The 21,855-nt window shown below is 47.2% G+C and overlaps 4 protein-coding genes across 8 annotated transcripts; all 4 read left to right on the plus strand.

Moving 5' to 3' along the window:
• The first annotated feature begins 182 nt into the window (after positions 1-182).
• LOC120689505 (WPP domain-associated protein-like) lies at positions 183-4,549 on the plus strand. 3 transcript variants are annotated; one of them, XM_039971787.1, is made up of 5 exons: positions 183-474; positions 1,126-3,095; positions 3,194-3,320; positions 3,422-3,523; positions 3,756-4,549. In XM_039971787.1, the coding sequence occupies exons 1-5, from the start codon at positions 457-459 to the stop codon at positions 3,822-3,824; spliced, it is 2,286 nt and encodes a 761-aa protein (XP_039827721.1). In that variant the 5' UTR covers positions 183-456; the 3' UTR covers positions 3,825-4,549. The 3 variants fall into 3 exon arrangements, with proteins under 3 accessions (XP_039827721.1, XP_039827722.1, XP_039827723.1); XM_039971788.1 differs by having other exon boundaries at positions 190-481; XM_039971789.1 differs by having other exon boundaries at positions 453-633.
• Positions 4,550-5,682: 1,133 nt separating this feature from the next.
• Positions 5,683-9,432, plus strand: LOC120690736 (histidinol dehydrogenase, chloroplastic-like). Of its 2 annotated transcripts, none has more exons than XM_039973521.1 (15): positions 5,683-5,840; positions 5,940-6,062; positions 6,168-6,280; positions 6,370-6,422; positions 6,502-6,574; positions 6,958-7,059; positions 7,153-7,254; positions 7,344-7,415; positions 7,499-7,561; positions 7,633-7,674; positions 7,981-8,040; positions 8,144-8,254; positions 8,417-8,587; positions 8,708-8,798; positions 8,906-9,432. In XM_039973521.1, the coding sequence occupies exons 2-15, from the start codon at positions 5,960-5,962 to the stop codon at positions 9,178-9,180; spliced, it is 1,431 nt and encodes a 476-aa protein (XP_039829455.1). In that variant the 5' UTR covers positions 5,683-5,840; positions 5,940-5,959; the 3' UTR covers positions 9,181-9,432. The 2 variants fall into 2 exon arrangements, with proteins under 2 accessions (XP_039829455.1, XP_039829456.1); XM_039973522.1 differs by having other exon boundaries at positions 5,714-5,840; positions 5,968-6,062; positions 8,906-9,399.
• A 1,203-nt stretch (positions 9,433-10,635) lies between these two features.
• Positions 10,636-14,527, plus strand: LOC120691139 (protein ARV 2-like). 2 transcript variants are annotated; one of them, XM_039974125.1, is made up of 11 exons: positions 10,636-10,885; positions 11,002-11,049; positions 11,155-11,244; positions 11,895-11,940; positions 12,026-12,108; positions 12,189-12,283; positions 12,518-12,584; positions 12,669-12,744; positions 13,101-13,165; positions 13,534-14,188; positions 14,313-14,527. In XM_039974125.1, exons 1-9 carry the CDS (start codon positions 10,775-10,777, stop codon positions 13,124-13,126), a joined length of 642 nt encoding a protein of 213 aa, XP_039830059.1. In that variant the 5' UTR covers positions 10,636-10,774; the 3' UTR covers positions 13,127-13,165; positions 13,534-14,188; positions 14,313-14,527. The 2 variants fall into 2 exon arrangements, with proteins under 2 accessions (XP_039830059.1, XP_039830058.1); XM_039974124.1 differs by lacking the exon at positions 13,101-13,165.
• A 5,319-nt stretch (positions 14,528-19,846) lies between these two features.
• Positions 19,847-21,826, plus strand: LOC120688321 (patatin-like protein 3). The gene is made up of 3 exons (XM_039970589.1): positions 19,847-20,885; positions 21,040-21,102; positions 21,251-21,826. The coding sequence occupies exons 1-3, from the start codon at positions 19,929-19,931 to the stop codon at positions 21,536-21,538; spliced, it is 1,308 nt and encodes a 435-aa protein (XP_039826523.1). The 5' UTR covers positions 19,847-19,928; the 3' UTR covers positions 21,539-21,826.
• The last annotated feature ends 29 nt before the right edge of the window (positions 21,827-21,855 follow it).

Raw genomic sequence — 21,855 nt, forward strand, 5'->3', positions numbered from 1 at the left:
GGCCCCGCGCCGCCGACGTCAGCAACGGCGCGCGCTGTCTCGCTGCCTCTGGCCGCTCGCGACTCCACGCCGGAGCGGCGGCCAGCGGCCGCGGCCCTCCCCGCTGCCGCCACGCTCGCCTGCCCCGCTCGCCGCCTCGCCAACCACTCCCTGACTCCCTCCCTCTCCGCCTTGTCGCACTCGGCCGCCGTCCGCTGCTGATCGCCACGCGGGGCGGGGGTACACCCCCTAGCGCCTCCCTGTCGCGCGCATTATTGCTCTGACTCCGCTTCACTCCTTTCCTTTCCGTCCCCGTCGCCGTCGCCGTCGCTGTCGCCGCCCCGGTCTCCCACTCGCGCCTCCTCCTCCGCCTCTTATCCTCTGCAGCCTTGTCTCTCGCGACTCGTTGGCAGTTACTGCCTGTTGCTGTGGCTGTAGTGGAGGCCTGTGCTGGCGGCGAGCGGGGACGGAGCAGCCATGGAGGCGCCCACGCCGGTAAGCCGTAAGCGACCCGATCCCGCCTCTCTTCTCTCCCACCACCACGCACGCGCAATTCTCGTTACTGCGTGTTCCTACCTGTTAATCCGAGTTCCTGACTCGATTGTTTAGCTTACTCTGTGTTGGTATGCGTTGGAACATGATGGTCCGCTGTTGGTAAGTGTTGTTTGGTTCGAATTGGTTGTTCATTCGAAGATTTAATCAAGAATCATCTGCTGTTTTCTGAAACATTTGTTAAACAACCGCCAATCCAGGTGTTCTCTAACTAGAACGGCGTTTCATCAGAATCGTCGTACCTGTTCGATCCATAAAAAACTTCGGCCTTTAACAAACGGACAGGAACTGCACACGTCTGCTTTTGGGTTTCATTTCCAGTGGATTTTTAAGCTAGCATGCCATCTTGTTTTGATCTTGGAGCCCATCATTCCGTTTCGATCAGATTTTTTCATACCTGCGCTGATCCCGTGACTTGCGCCGACTTGTGATTGTGCATGTGCATATTTGTTCCATGGAATCTCCAGCACTGAAGTCAACACCTATGCCAATCACTCTGATCAAGTTTCCACTCTGTTATGTGCTTCAACGTTTGCCATCAGGTGTTCAACTGAACTCAAACTCTGAATTCTGAAACCAACTTGCTGCATGCAGGTCCTGAGCGAGAGAACGAACCCGCTGCTCAGAAGATCATCCAGTCCATCTGGCGTCACGCTGCTTCAACCCCACGCCGACAACGGCGCCTACTCCTTCCTCGACACCGCAGGGTCCTGCTCGACGAGATTCAGTAGCGGCTCAGTGACATCCGAGGACTCGCCGGCGCTGACGCCCAGGCTGCTGTCCATCCAGTCCAGCTCCAGCCCCGACAACTACTACTCGTCCGAATGGCCTGACCGAGCGGCGGCGTCGCGCTCCAACCTGATGAGGGTACTCGACGCGAACGCGCAGGCCAGGTCCGCCGAGTGCCTGGACCTGATGAGGGTGGAGATCGATGCGCAGCTCGGAAAGCTCAAGGGGGGTGTCACCAGCCTCGAGAACTATGCCTTGCCGGACAACGGCCGTGTGATCGGCGGTGCGCACCTGGGCATGTCGCTTGATGTCATGCTGATTGAGATCGATGAGAGGTTCAACGCCCTGAAGCTGCTCATGGGTGCCGTGTTCCGGCAGGCGAAAGAGATTCTTGGATCGGTCAACGCGTCGGCGTCTGATCTCCAGTGGGAGCATGAACTGCAATTGGAAGTCTTTGGTGCCACGATCGGGGAGTGTGTCAGTGGCCTGCAGGAGGAGCTAGAGAGGAGGCTGTATGAGCAAATTAACATCACAAACACCATGAGCAGGAACTGGAAGGAGGCCATAGCTCAATTTGCTGCGATGCGCGAAGACCTTGGTGCTCTTTGTAAGTTGCTACTGCCTTCAGTATCAGAAGCACATATTTCTAACAGCAAGCATGAAAGTTCAGGCAGTAGGAGCAACAGGTGGAAGTACACTTTCTTTGGAAAGAAAACAAAAGAGGATCGTTCTCCGCGTGCCGAGGACAGTAAGAGTTTCAGGAAGCAAAAATCATTTGGGGCAAAGGATGTCATCTCAGAAAAATCTGACTTTCGCCATCTCAATGGTATGTCTAGAGATGAAGTGATAAGCTATTTTAAGTCTGAGATCAGCAAACTGAAAAGGATGCACGAATCTGCATTGCAAGAGAAGACAGAAGAACTATTCAGGTTCAAACGGGAGAAGGGGTCACATTCTCTTAAGAATGACGTGGAATTTGAACCTCTGAGAAAGAAAATTCCGGATATCATTTCAAGAATGGACCAGATCATTTCCAAGAATATAAAGGTACCTGCCATCTGCATGACTCATGATGAGCTCGGTGAAAGATGCAGACTGACAAGCAGAATAGATGCTTTGTACTATGAAAATCAGCATCTACGAGGATTGCTTGCAGATAAGATGAAGGATGTTAAGACATTATCATCTCAGCTGTCTGAAGCCAGTACAGAACTGTCTCTTCAGTTGTCATCAGAAGAAGAGCTCCTGAGACAAATTGACAAAATCAGGGAAGAGTATGAGGACCTCCGAATTGAAGGCGATGTTAGAGATGGGCTGTACCAAGCTGTTACAAAACAATTGCTTGATGACTCTAAGGATAACATGGATACTGCTGCAATGAATTTTAGTGCAAAAATGTCTTCACTTGAATCTGTAATCTCTGAAAAGGATAAGGCATTGTGTTTATACAATGAAGAAAATCACAGGTTAAAGGAGAAGTTAGCAGAGCTAGAAAAGGAGCGTTTGATCCAGAATCACCAGGAAGACCCTGAAGTGATCAAGCAAGAGAGTACAGAAATTGTTCTGCGTGATATTGAAGTGGAGCCTCGCACATCACCAAGAAGATCAAACAGGCACGATTTGCAGTACGGTGAACTTGTGAAACTGAACTCAAGCTTAGAGATTGAATCAGGTGCCCTCAAGGAAACTGACAAGAAAAATGTGGATCATAGTAGTGGTCCCACTAAGAAAGAGCAGGAAAAGAAGCTGGAGTGCATTTTAGTATCTATTATGAAGTTATCAAAAGAATTTGTGGAGATTGAGAAAAAAATGTCAGTGGAAAGAACTGAAAACAGGTTTGCTAATCTTCCTTACGCTTTCTTCCCAGGTAGTTTTATTTCCTTTTCAAAAACAAGAATCCAATGTAAGTTTTTCATTTTATTGGTCAATTCAGGTCAGAGGATTTAAGTGATCATTGCAGCCACATGGTCAGACAAGCCGTGGTACTAACAAAAATAGGGCTCTGGTACAAACAGATGCTTGAAACAAGACGTTCTGAGCTCCAAAAGGCTGAAGCCAAGGTACTTACAGAATTAAACTTCTGTTTGGTTGCAAAAAATATGTGATGCATTATAATTATAAGTTCATTGGGCAACACCTCTGATATAATTCTGCGATTCAGGTTGTCATATTGGGAGACAAGATAAATGCACACTTAAGCCTTCTTCAAAAGATATATTTAACTCTTGATCGCTACTCTCCTACGTTGCAGCATCATCCTGGTGTAAGTACCTTGTGCCAATGCCATATAAAATGCTAATGTTTCTTAAATGTCTGTCTCTTCTGTTTCACCTGATTATTGAATGAGTGCTCAACCCAAGATGATATGTAATAATTTTGTTGCCGTTCTTGCTAGGAGTTATCCATGTTAAAGTCAGAAATTCCATATATTTTGCAATGAACCAGTTTAATATACAGAACATCGCAAACATTTAACATGGTTGCCTTGCATGCAGCTGCTAGATGCTTTCCTGAAGACCTGCAAACTTGTTTCAGATTTGAGAAGTAAACAGAACGAAACATAAATGAGGGCAGCTTGGTGAGATGTCCCTTGGTGGCTAATGTTTTTTGTGCCATCAGGAACATATTATTGTTTTATGGGGCATTGGCATGTATTGACGACCACTGGTCACCCACCGGTTCCTCATGTGCTTAGACAGTTAGACATGCGGCACCCCTGCAGTTGCAAACCAAGTGAAGGATCCTTATCTGAGGTTTCAGACTTTCAATTAATACAATGATACGCAGCTCTCCTGCGTGTTCGAGAAAAAGGTTTCAGACTTTCAGATCCTGATCTGGCTGTATATCTAACCAGCAATTTAGCAGTTACCTTGCTGAACTTGTGAAGTGCAAGTATATACATGTGGTCAGAGCTCCAGTCCAGAAAACAATCTTCATGAGGATCATCATGAGCGTGTAGTTTTTTATTTTTTTTATCTGCAGATGATCGATTGCCAGAAATCTGAAACCACATCTTGTAGAGAAGAAATGTCAATGATGGGGACCTACCTGCTAATGTACAGATGACATTCGCTTACTTTCTTGTTGGGTAGAGAATAGTGTTACTTGTATAGTTAGCACTAGCAGCCTAGGCCACAGAATGTATTGAAGGGTGCTCTCACTGTTAATCCAGGGCACTAGGTAGATCACATGTAAACCAATTGTAAGCAAGATAGTTTATTCTCTTTCTGTGATGAGTATCTTCCCTCCATCTAGCTTGATGGTGTTGCTCAATAGTTTACACTAAGATGAGTAATATCTTCCCTTCATCTAGCTAAATTTAAGTGCCTGTCACTTGGGTTGTTTTAAGCACGAGTAGCGAGGATTGGCCCTTTAGGGCTTTGTTTGCTTCTTAGCACTAGGTTAGTGCCTAATGTATTCCGTGAGCTTTTTGCTGCGCGGGTTGTAAACCAACTTTTATTCTCTTCTTAATACAATGATGCACATTTCTTCTGTGTATTCGAGAGAAAAAATCTAGCTAAATTTTGACTAACAAATTCTAAAGTTTATCCATCTAGGTCCTGTTTGAGTCTAGCTTACTTTGTTCGGCTGGCTGTGGCTGGTAGCTGGTGCTGATTTGTTGTAAGAGAAAAATACTGCTGGCTGGCTGATGGCTGGTGGCTGATGCTGATTTGGTGTGAGAGAAAAACACTGCTGGCTGGCTGGCTGACAAGCCAATTGAACAGAGCTGCTTCTCCGGCAAAAAAAAACTAGCTTAATTTTGACTAACAAATTCTTAAAATTTGTCCATCTAGGTCCTGTTTGTGTCCAGCTACTGCTTATCTAGGAAGCTATAAAAGCTAAAAGCTCCCCTAAACGGGTCGCTTCTCCCATAAGCTAAAAGGGTAGAAGCTCATGCGGAGCAGCTTCGTGAGCTTTTCACCGTCGGTAACTGTGTGGGCATGAAAAGGAAAAGCAAACTGTCACTTCATGAGACAAACTTTCAAGTAACTGAGGGTGACTCAAAAATCGAGGTTAGTGTGCAAATTATACTTAGGCTGTGTTTAGTTGGTGAAATTTTTTTTGGTTTTGGTACTGTAACACTTTTGTTGTTATTTAACAATTAATATTCAATCATGGATTAATTAAGCTTAAAAGATTCATCTCATCATTTATAGTTCAACTGTGTAATTAGTTATTTTCTTCAACTGCATTTAGTGGTCCACGCATGTGTCCGAAAATTGGATGTGATGGGTACTGTAGAAATTTTTTTGTGGAAACTAAACGGGGCCTTATCCTGTGACTATTTTTGCTGAAACAACTTTAATCTTATCAATCCCACGCTATAATCTTATCAATCTGACCCGCAAAAAAAAACTTATCAATCTGACATGATCCCTTTGTTTTTCCTTGCTGGGCTTCCGGGCCTATGGTTCCCGGCTCGGCCCATTTCCGAAGGCCCAGTAATATCCAGAAGCAGAGGAGAGAGAGTGCGTGCGTGCATGACCAGTGGACACGGACGGCGGCGGCCTCCTCCTCTCCCATCGCCTCGACCGTCGCCGCCGGAGGAAGCCTGCCGCTCGCGCCGCCGTATCGATACGGTTCGTCTCTCCATCTACTTCCCTTCCCTTCGCCGAGCTCGATTCCTGTTTAATTTTCGCGCTCCCTCCCCTCGGCTCTGACACTCGCCAACGCTCCAGAATTGAATCGCGCTCTGTTGATGGGCAGCTTGCGCGCTCCGCCGGCGCCGCTCGTTGGGAGCGCCAGGGTTTTATTCGGTTCTGAGCTCCGTTTTGCCTCCGCCAGAGTCCTCAAAACCAGAGGTGCGCGCTTGCTGCCTTACATCCTTTCGCTGTTGCTGCCAGCAACTGGTTCCTAATGTTGCTGGCTAACTTCCGTGGAGCGGCGCGTTGCTTTCTGATGTTCAGGGTTGACTCCCAGTAGCGCGATGAAGTCGTATAGGCTGTCCGAGCTCAGCGACGCCGACCTTAGCGGCCTCAAGGCTCGTCCCCGCATTGACTTCTCGTCCATATTTGGCACGGTAAGACGAGATGGGGGATTAGTCATGGTATTGAAGTCCAGTATTGTTTCATAGCCTGAGACCCATGGGGTTCTGTCTTGTGCAATCAGGTGAATCCAATTGTTGAGGATGTCCGTGTCAGAGGCGATGCTGCGGTTAAGGAGTAAGTGTTGCTGTTATGGATGGCTTTTTCTTCGATGAATGAAAGATTATGCTTAATTTTCTGGGTTTGGTTGGTCCAGTTATACAGAGAAGTTTGACAAGGTCACACTCGATGATGTTGTTGTGCTGGTTAGCGATCTCCCAGATGCAGAGGTAGTTATCCTGTTATCTGCAACCTCTGCAATTTCATCAGTACAAATCATGTACTATAGGGATATGAAATATTCAATGATTCTGCATGCATCGTTTTGTTTCTTCTCTTTGAACTTCTGGTCGGATTTGATACCTATCTCTGCAGTTAAACATGTATTTCTAGGATGATGTGATTTATGATTTTGTTAGTTACCTATTTCTTCAATAGCTGCAATTCCAGGCTTTAGTGACTTGCACTAACCACTAAGAGCTTCTGAATCCTTAGAAGTATGTACAAGTGATGTTAATAAGTTTGAACTTTTCGTGCAAATGGTGCTTATGTTTATGCTGTTTCTCTTATTTGCTATATAAGCTTGGTTGTCTTACCTATGTAAGTACTGTAGCTTGATCCAGCTGTGAAGGAAGCCTTCGACGTTGCATATGACAATATATATGCCTTCCATGTTTCACAAAAGTTACCCGAGAAGACAGTTGAGAATATGAAAGTAAGAGTTGCGTCAATGTTTCTATTTACAATTTTTCATCTTTCCAGTATGCTTTTTGTTAATTATATATGCCCATTCCATGAATATACGAAGGGGGTAAGATGTAAAAGAATAACAAGATGCATTGGCTCTGTTGGGCTGTATGTCCCAGGTGGCACTGCCGTCTTGCCTTCAACTGCGTTGATGCTTTCTGTGGTATGCTTGCCTCTGCTCAATCCTCTTAACTGAACTGATTGTAATGATTCGCTGTTCAAAACTTCTCAAATGGTTTCCCTTTCTGCCAGCCTGCACAGATTGCTGGATGCAAAACTATTGTTCTTGCCACACCGCCTAGTCATGATGGTAGCATATGCAAGGTACACTTTTGGGTCATGAAACAACACCAGCACTTTTTTCAGCAATTGTTTGATGGAGAGCTGGGCACTTTTATTTCCTGCAGGAGGTTCTTTACTGTGCCAAAAAAGCTGGTGTCACACACATACTGAAAGCTGGAGGAGCTCAGGTAGTAGCAGACTTGAGATTGTCTTATGGTCCATTATTTAGTTCAGTGCTCTTAGTGGTGGTTATTTTCAGGCAATCTCAGCTATGGCATGGGGAACTGCATCGTGCCCAAAGGTATTTGAAGTACACGAACTTCATGGTTACATGTTTAAAATCAATACTGATTTTTTCTGTTTGTAGTCTCGCTTATATCTAATTGCCTTCTGCTTGTTAATAATTGTAGTAGGACTTAAGAACTGAGCACTTTTATGGGGCATGCCATGTTCTTAGTGCTTTAAATTCCACTCAAAGCACCTGTTAACATATGGACATCTTGGCTCACCATGTTCTACAGCAGCTATTTATTTTTTTATATGTTGACTGTACATTCTGATGCGAGTTTCACATAACCCTTTGCTAACTGTTTTTCTCCCTCTGCAGGTCGAGAAGATTTTTGGGCCTGGTAACCAGTATGTAACAGCTGCCAAAATGATTCTTCAGGTTTGCTCTGTTCTTTCCATTGTGTAAAACTTGATCATTATCTACCTAGCACATCTTTTCTACATGCAACAATTTTGTGGTTCTGATTCTTGTTTGACTGCAGAACAGTGAAGCTATGGTATCTATAGACATGCCTGCTGGCCCTTCTGAAGTTTTAGTCATTGCCGATAAATATGCAAACCCAGTTCATGTTGCTGCTGATTTGCTATCTCAGGTACTGGTATTCTCTTAATTGTTCTAATCTGATTTTCACTGCTAAATGATGTAGATGCATGTTTCTCTTTGAAATACTGAATTTCGTTTTAGGGTGCTACTCCTATTGGCATAACATGTTCATGATGTTTATCATTACAGTTAGCTGCCTTTTTTTTGCTAGGCAGAGCACGGCCCAGATAGTCAAGTTGTTCTAGTTATTGCTGGAGATGGTGTTGATTTGGATGCCATTGAAGCAGAAGTTAGCAAGCAGTGCAACGCTCTTCCAAGAGGTGAATTTGCTTCAAAAGCACTTAGCCACAGTTTCACTGTGTTTGCCAAAGATATGATTGAGGTAATTTCATTCCTGCTTTCTGCCATGTCTTGCACCTGACCCATCTGTGTAGTAAGTGCATCACCATTCTACTGTGCCCTCAACAGCCCCAATTCTGACCTTTGTTTGTCCTTTTTGCAGGCCATATCATTCTCAAATGTGTATGCCCCTGAGCATCTGATCATCAATGTAAAAGATGCTGAGCAGTGGGAGGAGTTCATCGAGAACGCAGGTAGGCATATGTTCTTCGCTGCTTTGGTGACATTGATCCTTATCCTTTTCTTTGCCACCCCTTGTGCACATAAATCTCGATCTAAATGTTCAGTTTCCATATGGCAGGTTCAGTTTTCTTGGGCCAATGGACCCCAGAGAGCGTGGGCGATTATGCGAGTGGAACAAACCATGTCCTTCCAACCTACGGATATGCGAGGATGTACAGTGGTGTATCACTGAATTCTTTCCTCAAATACATTACCGTCCAATCCCTAACAGCGGAAGGGCTGAGAAAGCTGGGTCCGTACGTCGCAAAGATGGCTGAAGTCGAAGGGCTTGAGGCACACAAGAGAGCTGTTACCCTGAGGCTGCAAGAGGTTGAGGCCACTGTGACCATCTAGCTGCTGCCATGACCCATTTTGTTGTTCAAACTCGATGTGGGATGTTGAAATTTTTCCCGATTCCTACAGGAACTGAACTGTTGATGTCTTCCAAAACAGGCCCTAGGATGTTAGAAAGAGGTGTTTCAACTACTATATCAAATAATGCTCATGTCATTCTCATCTGTTTCGCGAATAAACCTGAGCTGAACTTATTGTATCTGTAGTGTTGTTTTCCCAGTTGCCCTTTCACCAATATTTGGATGGTGCATATGAATCCAGTGTGTTTACAAGCATGCATGATAAGTAAGATTATAAAAAGAATAATAAAATGGCACCAGAATCCTCTATGACACGTGGACCAATGAGATGTTTTGTTGAACATAAACCAACGAAATGTTTTTTTACATAGAACAATGAGATTCAACCTGCTAACGGTTTGGTTAAAACTGGTTTTAGTGGTTTGGATTTTGTGTTGGTTCTACTTCAATTTGGTGGGAAATGGTTTCTTTAGCAATCAATCCGGTTTGGTTTGGTTTTACAAGAGAAACGGTTTGCTTTGGTTTGGAACATTAACCAGCGGTTGTTCTCTTGACATCAGTTCCACGTATAGGTCATAACACGTGGGCCACACTATTTTGCACAGAGTAGCTGCCAGTCATACTGAGTCATCTCTAAAAAAATTCAGTCAATTTTGATAAAATTTTATAGTGTGAACGCGGGATTTTATTTCTAGGGTCCGGCTCTTGACATGGGCCCACGTGTTGGTTTAGGCGTACCGCTTTACACAGAGTAGCTGTCGGTCATAATAAGTCATCTCCAACAAATTTCAGTCAATTTCGATAAAATTTTGTGGTGTGAACGCGAGGTTTTATTTCTAGGGTCCGGCTCTTGACGTGGGGCCCACATATAGGTTTAGCCGCACCGCTTTGCACAGAGTAGCTGCCAGTCATAATAAGTCATCTCCAACAAATTTCAGTCAATTTCGATAAAATTTTATAGTGTGAACGTGAGGTTTTATTTTAAGGGTCCAGTTCTCATCGCGGGACCCATATTTATATATATAGTTATACTGTTTTGGACAGAGTATCTATTTCAACCTAATCTTCTTTTTTTCGGGAACGTTCAACCTAACCTTCTAGCGGACCTAAATGGGGTAGTGCGGTTTGGTTTTTATATGCTATGAGGTGGTTTGGATTGGATTATATTATCATATTTAATGTAAGTGGTTTGGTGCGGTTTTGGTTTGGATCTCAAACCACTGTCACCTTGAAATGAGATATTCTTTTGGAATGACAAAATCAGGATGAGCAATCAGTTCTGGGCCAAGTTTCCGAGCGGCCCAGGCCCATTTCAGCTAGAACGCATCCCTCTAGGCTCATCCCACTCTCACACGGAGTATGGCCGATCCGAAGCCGGCGGCGGACCATCTCGGGGGGGGGGGGGGGGGGGGGGAGGGGGGGGGGGGGGGGGGGGGGGGCGGGCGAAGCGGTGACGAGGTGGCGATAGGGCGGAGGAGCTGAGGCGGGGAGACTGGACCTCTGCGAGTGGGGAGCTGAGAGGCTGCGGGCCGCAGTTGGGTCCTGCAGAAGCTTCTGCGGACGGAGTCCCAGCGATGGGCGATGCACAGGCGGAAGGGGAGGGTCCGCGCTGCGTCGGCTGCGGCGGGCGCGTCAAGACGCTCTTCGTGCAGTATTCCCCGGGCAACATCCGCTTGATGAAATGCGTAAGCCACACAGCGTCCCTCCCTGATCTCTCAAGTCTCCGGACCATACGTTCAATCCTTTTGCCGTCTGTTTGTGAGCCATCGACCTCTGAATGCTATCCTTTTTTCGTGCCTAGGATAACTGCAAGGCTGTTGCTGATCCCTACATCGAGTGCGAGTTCATGGTACAGTTGTGATCGAACTATGCCCTGCAATTTTGTAGTTTGAGATATGTCAGCTGCACATCTCGTACTTGACTGAAGCCTTGACATTGCTTGCTCCTTTTGTAGATCATCTTGATTGATCTGATCCTGCACAAGACAAGGGCGTACCGCCATATTCTGTTTAATAAGCTGAGCATGGGATCGTCTGTTGACAAGGTATAAATCTATGCTGTCCGGACAGACTCTGATTGTTGCTTCGCCTTATTGGAAACATTCAAGTGGATTTGGCTCATACGAATATTCTGACACTGCCTTTGTTTCGCTAATCTCATAGTACTAAAGCGCTAAGCATGTATACTTTGCACTTTCCCTTGACTTAACAATTCTGTACTAAAGCAGTTGTTAGTGAAGATGCCCACTGTAGAGTAGTTATGCCAGGAGGGCTCTCATTTCTACATCGATTCAAGTATTTGCTTCTTCCTTAGCTTTTCCGATTCAATTTTATCGCGTAGACTGTAGAGATAACACCAAGCAACGAGGATTGTAACAGTAAACATAAACATTGCTATCTCCTTATTGCACTACTCAATATTTCCCATGCTTCTGCTTGAAAATCTGAAGCTTCTCCTGTTTCACTGACACTGCAACCTTATGTGATCTTCTTCTTCTTCTTCTTACATGCTTGATTGTGTTCTGACTTTTGTATAAGTTTTAGCTGCATATTGTAATTTGCTCTCCACTTGCAGTGATCTCTGACTTCATTACTCATGATTTCATACTTTTCCCTTCAAGAACTTATTTTGTGGGTATGTCATTATGTCCAAAGTTCCATTTTCTTACATGCTTGATTGTGTTCTGCCTTGCAGGGAATATTTTACCGGTCCACTTTGATACATATTGCTCTTGACGCATGTATCCGTAATATTAACAAATTTTAAATTTGATTTTAGTTATTATGAACTATCTGCTCAACTTAAACAATCCCTAACTATGCAAGTCAGAATATCTTTTTCGAAAGGAAACAGAGCTGATGGGGCTTCATCCACGAGCATTTTCTCTACAATTTTCAATTGCTTTGAGGTGATTAGTTGACAAGCATTCAATTTTCTTTTCGCTGCTTATTGTCTTATCAGTGTGTCTAACAATCTGTTGCTGTACAGGTTATTGGCGATGCATTGTTAGGGAACATCATATTTGCGATCATATTATTCCTGGGAGTGCGGTTCATTCTCAAACTATCTTTCGACATTACAAGGTGCAATTGGCATTACAAGTTTTCTATTTCTTAAAAGAATGCATTTGCTGGTAGTGCATCCTGTGTGAATTGCGCTTGAGTGTTGTTATGGGATTTATGCAACTACTAGAGATTCTGTAATAGACGCATAGTTCATTTCTGCTCTAGTTGAATTTTATATGATTTCTTATTTCATTTGCTATTTACTTTGCTTTCCCTGAAACTTATTGACAATTAAAATTTTTCATTACTCAGGTATAGAGAGGTTCTATTCGCTGTCATCATTTCAAGCTACTTCAAGTTGTTTCTTTTCACAATGATGGTATAAAAGATTTTATGTACTAAGGATTATTCTTATAGGCCTACCTGTGAATTTTTCTTTGTGAATTCATTGCAATATTTGCAGGTTTGGGAGTTTCCATCATCTGTTATATTCATTGTTGAAATGTTTGTTCTCTCATCGAACGTTGTAGCCCTGAGAGGTAAACGCTGCACATTTTCCCCATGAATATTGCCACCTTGGCCATCACGTCATCGAGTTATTTCCAAATGCTTTTAGTTGGTAGGATGCATACACATCAATAACAGTCTTGGTAAATACTGATGTTTCTCCCATAAAATAAATCGAAAATTTTATCTGAGTATGCCCTAGATATTTTCTTACATGTCAATAACATTCATTGAGCATAGCCCAATGCCCAAATGCTCATGTATATTGTGCATAGTATAGATAATTATGTTGGGGTTCTGTGTAGCATCAAGTGACACATATTCATAGTTTTTGTATTGATCCTGCTATTTTCTCCTATGAACATATATGCCATGGTTGGATGAAAAGGGGCTTTCTGCAATCAAGATCTCTAGTGATGGGATCAGACAGATGTCCCCAGTTCTGCATCGTAGGTCAAATCTATACCATCGCCATTATATAATTGTTTGATAGATCTGGGCCTTACCCTCAGCGTCTACAACTTCACCATCTTCTAGAGTTTCTGAAGTGGTTCCGATGAAGACAGAGCCCCTGTTAACCGTGTTGCATTTGTTTCTTTGGCCTACTGGCTGTACACATGCACAAATATTGTAGTATGATGCATATATCAGAGTCTTCTAGGTTTGCTCCCATCTTTCCGCACTTGGGAGATTTATAGTTTTCATTTACTGAAATTGCGACAGTTTTGTTTCTTTTCTTTTTAGGAATAAGTTCTGTTTCTTTGCTGAACAGCAATCCTGTTAAATTTTGTGGGAACTGAACTTGTGTCGTTTCTTTGCAGTCGTTTCGCAGTTTCCAAAAGCCCACTGTTTTGGGGTCTGCCTCATGGCGCATGCAGCAAAATACTTGACCGAGAGATGGATCCTCTGGAAGCCATGAGCGTAAAACCATCCAGATCATCCTTGAACTTCAAGCAGGGCCGTATCAGTGGATGAACTGGTTCTCCAATCCGTCCCGCTTCTTGAACTCCTTCTAGCTCGCGGTGCAGCTCCACGCCGTGATGATGAGCTTAGGCTTTAGCTAATCATTTCGGACGAATTATTTGTATGTGTTGCTCCCCACCACCCTGTTAGCAGTTATGGTCTTCTGGACCATGCTACAACTGCACACGGGCTCTTGGCATTGTTGCTGCACTGCACACCTGTTGTTGAGCAATCTTTTCCATGTGTACTTGCCCCAAAGACGGATATGGCATCTTACTTGTAGGTTGCCACTGAGGTGCGTGGCTGGTCTTTGGTCCCTTCCCCCCTACTAACGGCCTAGGTAGCCTCTGCATCTCCTGCTGACGAAAACAACGCAGCAAAGAAAGGATCTATTCCCATTGTGTTTCGCATGGCATGGAAGGGTTTCCTGGCTGTAGCTGCAGCCTGCAGCCTGTCCTTCAGTGGTGCGGTGCCTACTGCTATCGCTCGTGTTGGGCGGCGCCACGGCAGCAGGTCTCTCGAGCTCGAGTTCAGACTCCTGAATCTGAGCGGCAGTTCAGATTCAGGGCAGGCTCACTCTGCTTCTTTTTTTTCTTCTTTTTCTTTTGTATTTTTACCGTTGCCAACCTGAACGCAGGCTTCCACTGGGAACAACGGCGCCCGGCACATGACGGCAGCGAAGCGACCGGCATCACCTGCCTCGCTGTGCACCGACAATGGTTCTCTCCTAGCATTTGATTCTGTGAGGCTGACGCATGACTTCGTGGCGATAGTGACTGTATCAGTGTAAGTTCACGATTGTGTGGTGTATGTACCGAACTACCGATCACTTTACCCGAAAGCTTGCTCTAATGATCGCGGTTGCTTGGCATGTACCACCGATTAGTTTAACAATTCGGTTATAGTTTAACAGTTAACCCCTCAATTACTCCCCATTCTTGTGCCTGTCGCCACCACCGAATTCCTTCTCGTTACTAAGTCCTAAATCCAAGCTTCCATTTAATTAGTGGCACGATCAAGCGAGGGTCATTCTTTAATTAATGGCCATGCTCCTTTCCTTTGTGTCGCTGGTCTCCCCGGTTCATGATGTGGCCAAGATGATGGATGATCAGGTAGGCAGGGAACAGCGCTGCTTAATGAAGCTGATTAGCATGCGCTTTCGGACGTAATCCGCGCGTGCTGAGGCGGTGTTCATCCCCAATCATCGCCGGGCCTTTGCTGCCGTTGCGCGTCGTGATCATCGCCCTTTGACAAGTGGAGTACGTGCGCACTTATTTTTTTTTCCTACTTAGATAGCAACTTTACCTTCCATTGTTATCCTAAATTGATGTGGTTCAAGTGCTCCACTCCAGTTTCTCATGGGGCCTCCACTTAATCATGAATAAGCACTGGTATTTGTCTTGTAAAATATTTGAAATTGGAAACTTTAAACCTTACTAGTTTTTATTTTGCCTGAAAAGTACTTTCTTAATATGGAGTACAATAGAAAATTAACGGTTTTTATATATGTCGGAAAATGCTATTTTTTTTTGTGATTGGAGGTTGTATTTACTCACAGTTGGTGGGATAATAGATACTTGACCAGACTGACATGATGACACGTAGTAGCTGATTGAATGACCGATTCCGCATATTTTTCTTCAGGAGAATGGAGAACCCTAGTCGCACCAACCATCTCCAGAAACGATCAAACAACTGCAGTTTTGCGGTATACAGCTCAACGATCGATCATCACATCCTTCTTTTCATATAAAAAAAATTGTCGGACATATATGCACTCTTCAACAAGAGTTGCAACGAGTAGTCATGAATCAGGATCAATCATAAAGGAGACATGGAAAAGATTTGCAATTTAGCACAAACCTTTCTCAAAAGTTTTTTTTGTACACACTACCCCAAGAGAACTTTGTGCGTGCTGTGTAACTTTCTTATCCCCAGGGAGTGGTGTCACCTTTCAGTATATATTGCAGCAAGAAGTGGTGTGCCACGATACTTTGCTGGGCTTGACATGGCTCAAGGCTTTTCTCTAGAGATTGTGACTTTTCACAAGGCAAGCTCAAGCTCTGTCTACTGTCACATGTTCTAGAATACAACAAGCAAGGAGCTATTGAGTAAATCAATTTTTTTCGGCTCTGTCCATATAACAGGAAAGAACCTTCACTGACAATGAAATGTATTATTAATTTGCTCCTTAACTGCCGTGCTATCAAGTTTCATGATCCATGGCCATTAATCTGTGTACCAACCTAACACGAGAGAGAATGATTTTTTAGCTTCCTCGTTCATGATTACACCACAAATAAACAAAATCTCTGCAGAAAAATCCTTGTCCTAGTCATGTAGATTGTAGAGGGAATCATGGAGCCTACTTTTTTGGGGCCACTACTGCTTCAGCTTCGTCAAGAACCAATCGGACTTATCCATGCATACACACATCAAGCTAATCATCATGTAATAGTAGGTGTAGTCCTCGTATATCACACATAATTAAGGCACATAATTAATCCAATACAATTATTTCAATTTTTTAGAGAAAAGTTTTTGACTTTTTATAATTCTTGATGTCATGAGTAGCACAAATCCAGTGGAATTTAGTCCAGGTGTTATTCTTTATTTATGGAGACGGAAGAAATGGAGACAAAGGGAATTCGTAGGGGTGCAAATTGGTGATCCTTAGGTGCACCTCCAACCCTCTTTAGCACAAAATTTTGTATTGAGATATCATTTTGAAAAATTAGTATAAAATTTTGAACTACAAAGGATTGGAGGGGCATCTAAGGGTCACCAATTGACAATAGGAATTCGGGGAAAAAAAGGTGGTGACATATGAAATGGATTTATGAACAATTCCAAATAGGCTAGAATAATATAGCTAGATAGAGCCATATTCTTGACGTTGACATAAGCATATGAGGACACGCAATGCAAAGCACGGTGCCGGTGGTCAAATGCTCAAAGCTACCCGCACTAGCTGCGACGGACTTTTGTAGTGAATGTCATGCACCAACCGTTTGAGGATGCCTCTAAAATCCTTAATCAGGTCGAACACAACAAAACAAATTAAGCTGCTAAATTAACCACACATCACGAGGTAGCTCTAGTTAGCTAGCTAGGATGCTGGCTCTACCATCTTGAGAGGGATGGCGATTGGCGAAGAACAAAGATACCTTGGTGTGGTGTCATCATCACGCATGCACTGTGGTCTGGATTTGATGTATGCTCTAACAATATAAATTAACGCATGGACACGCACCATCATTTCGCCTTTTTATCTTCTCTTCATTGGTGTGTCAAGACAAGCAGTTTTTTTTTTCGGGGTGAAAGTTGTTCTATTTTTTTTTCCTGGGGAGAAATCGATGTATTCTAGGACCAGACTTTATGCATGTGTCACCGAGGCTATGAACGGTAAAGAAAGGGGTACCTGCGGCCCAGTGTAGCAACGTGGTTCTTTCCGGCTGACCATTGAGCAGCCTAGCTACTGGCTAGGTGTAGGCAAGGAGAGTTGCCGTGGTTGCTATTCGTCGCAATGTGTACATGATCGTACGTGTCGAGATCAGCACCTGCTGATCGTGGAGGGCAAGCGAAATTTGATGCCGTGATGTGTTCCACCTTCCTACAGTCTACGGAGTCCTACTCCTAGTCACACTGCTCACGGGTCTCTCCACTCCACTGCCTACTCTACTGAATAATCGAGGGCATCGCGTGAGCAGATCGGCAGCCGGGTTGGGAGAATCTTGGAGACGGCAACGCACTGTCTGGTCTACCACTCGCGATCAAGATGCGGCTAGAATGCTAGATGCCCGATCCTCTTCGCTGTTGATAAAAAGAAAAGAAACAAAAGGAGCAGGAATGGAATGGATCATGGATGGCTACCAGGGAGAGCGCGCGCAGGGTCAGTCGCTCGATGGCCGATCCGGCGGCCTTCATAGGATACCGGCCGGCCGTGCCGGACAGCGCGGCGTGGGCGCATGGTGTCGCATTGACACGACGCCCTTGGTGGTCATATGCTGGTGGGCACCACCGTACCACCCCCCGCGCACAGATCGGCCGTACGGGTACGGCGGCGCATCCGAGCGCTAGCCGGGGACCCTCGCCGCGCCGCGCGCCGGCCGGCACACCTGTACCTAGCTAGTGCGTGGGTGGACGAGCGGCAGCGAGCGCGCCCGGATCAGACGGCGCCCCGGCACCGGCAAGGCAGCGCTGTCCCCGCCCCCCGTACGTACGCGGGGCATCCGCTTGCACTCCACCGTCCACGCACGCCGCGAGGTGATCGCGGAGCAGGGCCTGGAGCGGAGCGGACGAACGAATCCGCCGCCCGCTGTGAGTACCCGGAGCCCCACCCCACTTCCGCACCGCACGGCTTGTTCCGGTGCGCCCGCACAAAGGCGATCGACCACCGCGGGCGGCAGGGAGCCTGCGTACCGGTACCGGAAGACGCCCGAGTCCTGACGGAGCTCAGTGACTCGCCAATGCAACTCACCATCATCTTCCGTTCCGAGTCCATCCTCAGGGTCCGTGCGCGCTCGCAGCGGCGTAACTCCTCTTGTCCCGCCCGCAGCACCCGCGCCGCGCCGGCAAACGCGACACGGACCGCACTTCCACACGCACGCGAGTTACTGCGGCCACTAAAGCGTGGTTTAGATTTCAAAACGCAAAATACAAAATTTTTATAAATTATTTATATAATGTATTAAATATAGTTAAAAATAAATCGCATTACATAAATGGACTGTAAATCGCGAGATGAATCTAATGAGCTTAATTAGAACGTGATTAGACACTAAATTGCTACATTAATACTACAGTAAACAAGCTCTAATGATGGATTAATTAGGCTCATTAGATTCGTCTCGTAATTTACAGACAAGATCTGTAATTAGTTTTGTGATTAGTCTACATTTAATACTTCAAATATTAAAGATTCTCTTCCAAAAAAGCAAAAAAGCAAAATGGAAAGTGAACTAAACATACCCTAAATCAATTTCGCCGCCTGCGTTGTCATCTCTATAAGAGCCAGTATTATAAAGGCTAAGAGCTAGCTGAGATCCTACATAGAAGAGAGAAAGTAGAAAGAGAAAGGAGCAGACGACTAGCAAAACGCTTGCTTGACGGACGGAGAGATTCTGCGACGCATGCAATTGGTCGGTGCTCTCTGCTCTGCATTAACTAGCTGTAGGGTCCACCACCAGCATGCCTCTTTGCAGCCGGGAGCAGGCGTATGCTATTAGCCTTGCTCTAAGAGCATGGTTAACAATGGTGCATAATTTCAAGGTACACTTATCTAGATCGAGAAGCACGTTATGATACGATGGGTTCCGCTAGCTCAACCAATAACAGTCGATGCATAGCCTCTTCGCCGGTTCGAGCGTTGCACGACTACCTCCTTCTCTCTTCATTCACGTAGACTCGCGGTCGGCTCTCAACTACTCATAATACTTGCTCTAAGTCTGTAACTACAAGACAGTGACAATTGGTTAGATTTAGGGTGCCTTTGGTTGGTCTTTTGAACCTATTTTTACTTTTGTAAAAACCAAAAGCCAATAAAAAAGCTCAAAAGCCACGATTATTTCTACTTAAAAGCTGTTTTTGCTCTAGTACAAAGTAAAAGCACCTCCACCCTTGCTTTCAGCTGCTTTTGGGTCAAATACTTATCCACATGTCACTGGTTATGATGCATACCGGTTCGGGTTCTTTCATTTCCATCGCAGGCTCCTTCCTCTCGCAACCTTCTGCGTCTACTCCCTAGTGCCGCTTCGCCTGCACTACCGCGAACTCGCCCCGCCGCCACCGCGAGCAAGTTGACCCCGCCACGAGCTCCGATGAGAGAGAGGAAGAAGATGGCGAGATAAGAGAGGGAGGAAGACGGAACGTGTCTCTGTGACATATGGATCCGCTTGTAAGGGAGATAAGCTTTATAAAAAACCACAGCTCAGCTGTTCAACCAAATACGTTTCTAATTTTTTTCAAAAATCTCCGCCCACAACAATTTTTTCAAAAGCCACGGTCGGACGGCCCAACCAAACACCCTTACGGCGGTTAAACCAGCTGCATGCGATGCTAACTACAGTGGTTACCGTGGCCGTCGTCGAGCGCCGCGCCGGGTCAACGCCACGAACCCACGCCCTCGTTCGCGCCCACTATAAAATCTGCTCTCTGCGTGCTGGCAACTGCTCAAGCGCCGAGTCTCTCCACGCACGCACGCACGCACGCGAGACCGGCGGGCGGCGAGCGCGGGGCGGGGGCGTGGAGGGAGATGGAGGCGGCGAGGGCGGACCCGGCGGCGGGGCTGGACGTGGACAAGCTTACCTACGAGATCTTCTCCATCCTCGAGAGCAAGTTCCTCTTCGGCTACGACGACCCCAAGCTCTTCTCCGCGGGGACCTCGCCGCGGCCGGGGGCCACTTCGGGGAAGGCCACGCCGCTGAGAGCTCCGGCGGCGGGCAAGGGCAAGGTGTGCATCCTGTCCATCGACGGCGGCGGGCGGGCAGCCGACGGGCTGCTCGCCGGCGCCGCGCTGGTCAGGCTGGAGGCCTCGCTGAGGCGGCGCACCGGGGACGAGGGGGCCAGGCTGGCCGACTTCTTCGACGTCGCGGCGGGGTCCGGCGCCGGGGGCGTGCTCGCGGCCATGCTGGTCGCGCGGGGCCCCGCCGGGCGCCCGCTCTTCTCGGCGGAGGACGCGCTCGCGTTCCTGCTGCGCAGCCTCCGCCGGGGCTGGTCTGACGGCGGCGGCGGGGCAGGGGGCGGTCTGCGCGCGCTGTTCCGCCGCCCGGGCACCGCGTTCCGCAAGCTCTTCGGGGACCTCACCCTGCGCGACACGGTGCGGCCCGTGCTGGTGCCGTGCTACGACCTCGCCACGGGGGGCCCGTTCCTCTTCTCGCGCGCCGACGCCGTTGAGACCCGCGCATACGACTTCCGCCTCCGCGACGTCTGCGCCGCGACCTGCGCCGGGTCCGGCGGCTCCGCGGCCGCGGTGGAGGCGCGGTCCTGCGACGGGTCCACCCGCATCGCGGCGGTCGGCGGCGGCGTCGCGCTCGGCAACCCCACGGCGGCCGCCATCACGCACGTGCTCAACAACAAGAGCGAGTTCCCGCTCGCCGCCGGCGTCGAGGACCTGCTCGTCGTCTCCATCGGCAGCGGCGAGGGCGAGCCGCGGGGCGCCGCCTCCACGTCCGAGATCGTCAGGATCGCCGCCGAGGGCGTCGCCGACATGGTACGGCACCACCAAACACAGACACGCACACGTGAATCACGCGCACCCCCGCACCAGCCGCTTGGTGGTCCATCCTTGCTTTCGCATCTTGTTCTTCGTGCTCCCTCTCGCTGAAGCCTCACTCTCTCTCGCATCTGACCTGCCGGCGCGCCAGGTGGATCAGGCCGTGGCCATGGCGTTCGGACATAATAGGACAAGCAACTACATCCGCATTCAGGTCAGTCTCGCGTTGCCATCTCCATTCTCCGCTCGCCAGTGGAGTGTCACTGTCCTCCTCTGCCTTTTACCGTGCTCGCCGGAGACTTCGCGAGCCTTGGACGCCTCTGCGCACGACCCACTAACCTTCGCCGCCGATGTCTGCGCAGGCGACGGGGACGCCGCGGCCGGGCCGGAGCGGCGCGGCTAGGAGCGGGTGCGTGGCGGAGGAGATGCTGGCGCAGAAGAACGTGGAGTCGGTGCTGTTCCGCGGGAAGAAGGTGGCGGAGCAGACCAACGCCGAGAAGCTGGAGCGGTTCGCGCACGAGCTCGTCAAGGAGCGAGACCGCCGCAGGACCAGCCCGGTGTCGCCCACCGTCGTCAAGCAGCACCCCTCGACGCCGCCGCCGGCGTCCTACTCGAACCTGGTCAGCCAGACGCTCACCAGCATCATGTAGACCACCAGCAGCACAGCAAGACCAAGTGAAATGTGCTGCATGTATTAGTCTCCTAGCTCTCCTTTTTTTTCCCTCTTTCTTTCCGCTCAGTTTCTGCAGCCGGCCGATTTTTGTAAATGCGGTTTGACCCCAAGAAAAAAAAAATGGCGCGTGATCTGCAGGGTCTGTCTGTAACTGTAATTCTGTATCTTGAGAATGCCTGCACAGCTTGTGAGTTTGATGAGCAGAGCTGTGACGAACAGACCCTGGATCTGAAAAATAATAGATCACAAAGCAGCTGTTTGTTAATCAGGAGTAACTGTCTCTAATCTAATGTG

This window comes from Panicum virgatum, chromosome 9N, assembly GCF_016808335.1.
Source record: "Panicum virgatum strain AP13 chromosome 9N, P.virgatum_v5, whole genome shotgun sequence".
In the NCBI taxonomy this organism is placed as follows: domain Eukaryota; kingdom Viridiplantae; phylum Streptophyta; class Magnoliopsida; order Poales; family Poaceae; genus Panicum; species Panicum virgatum.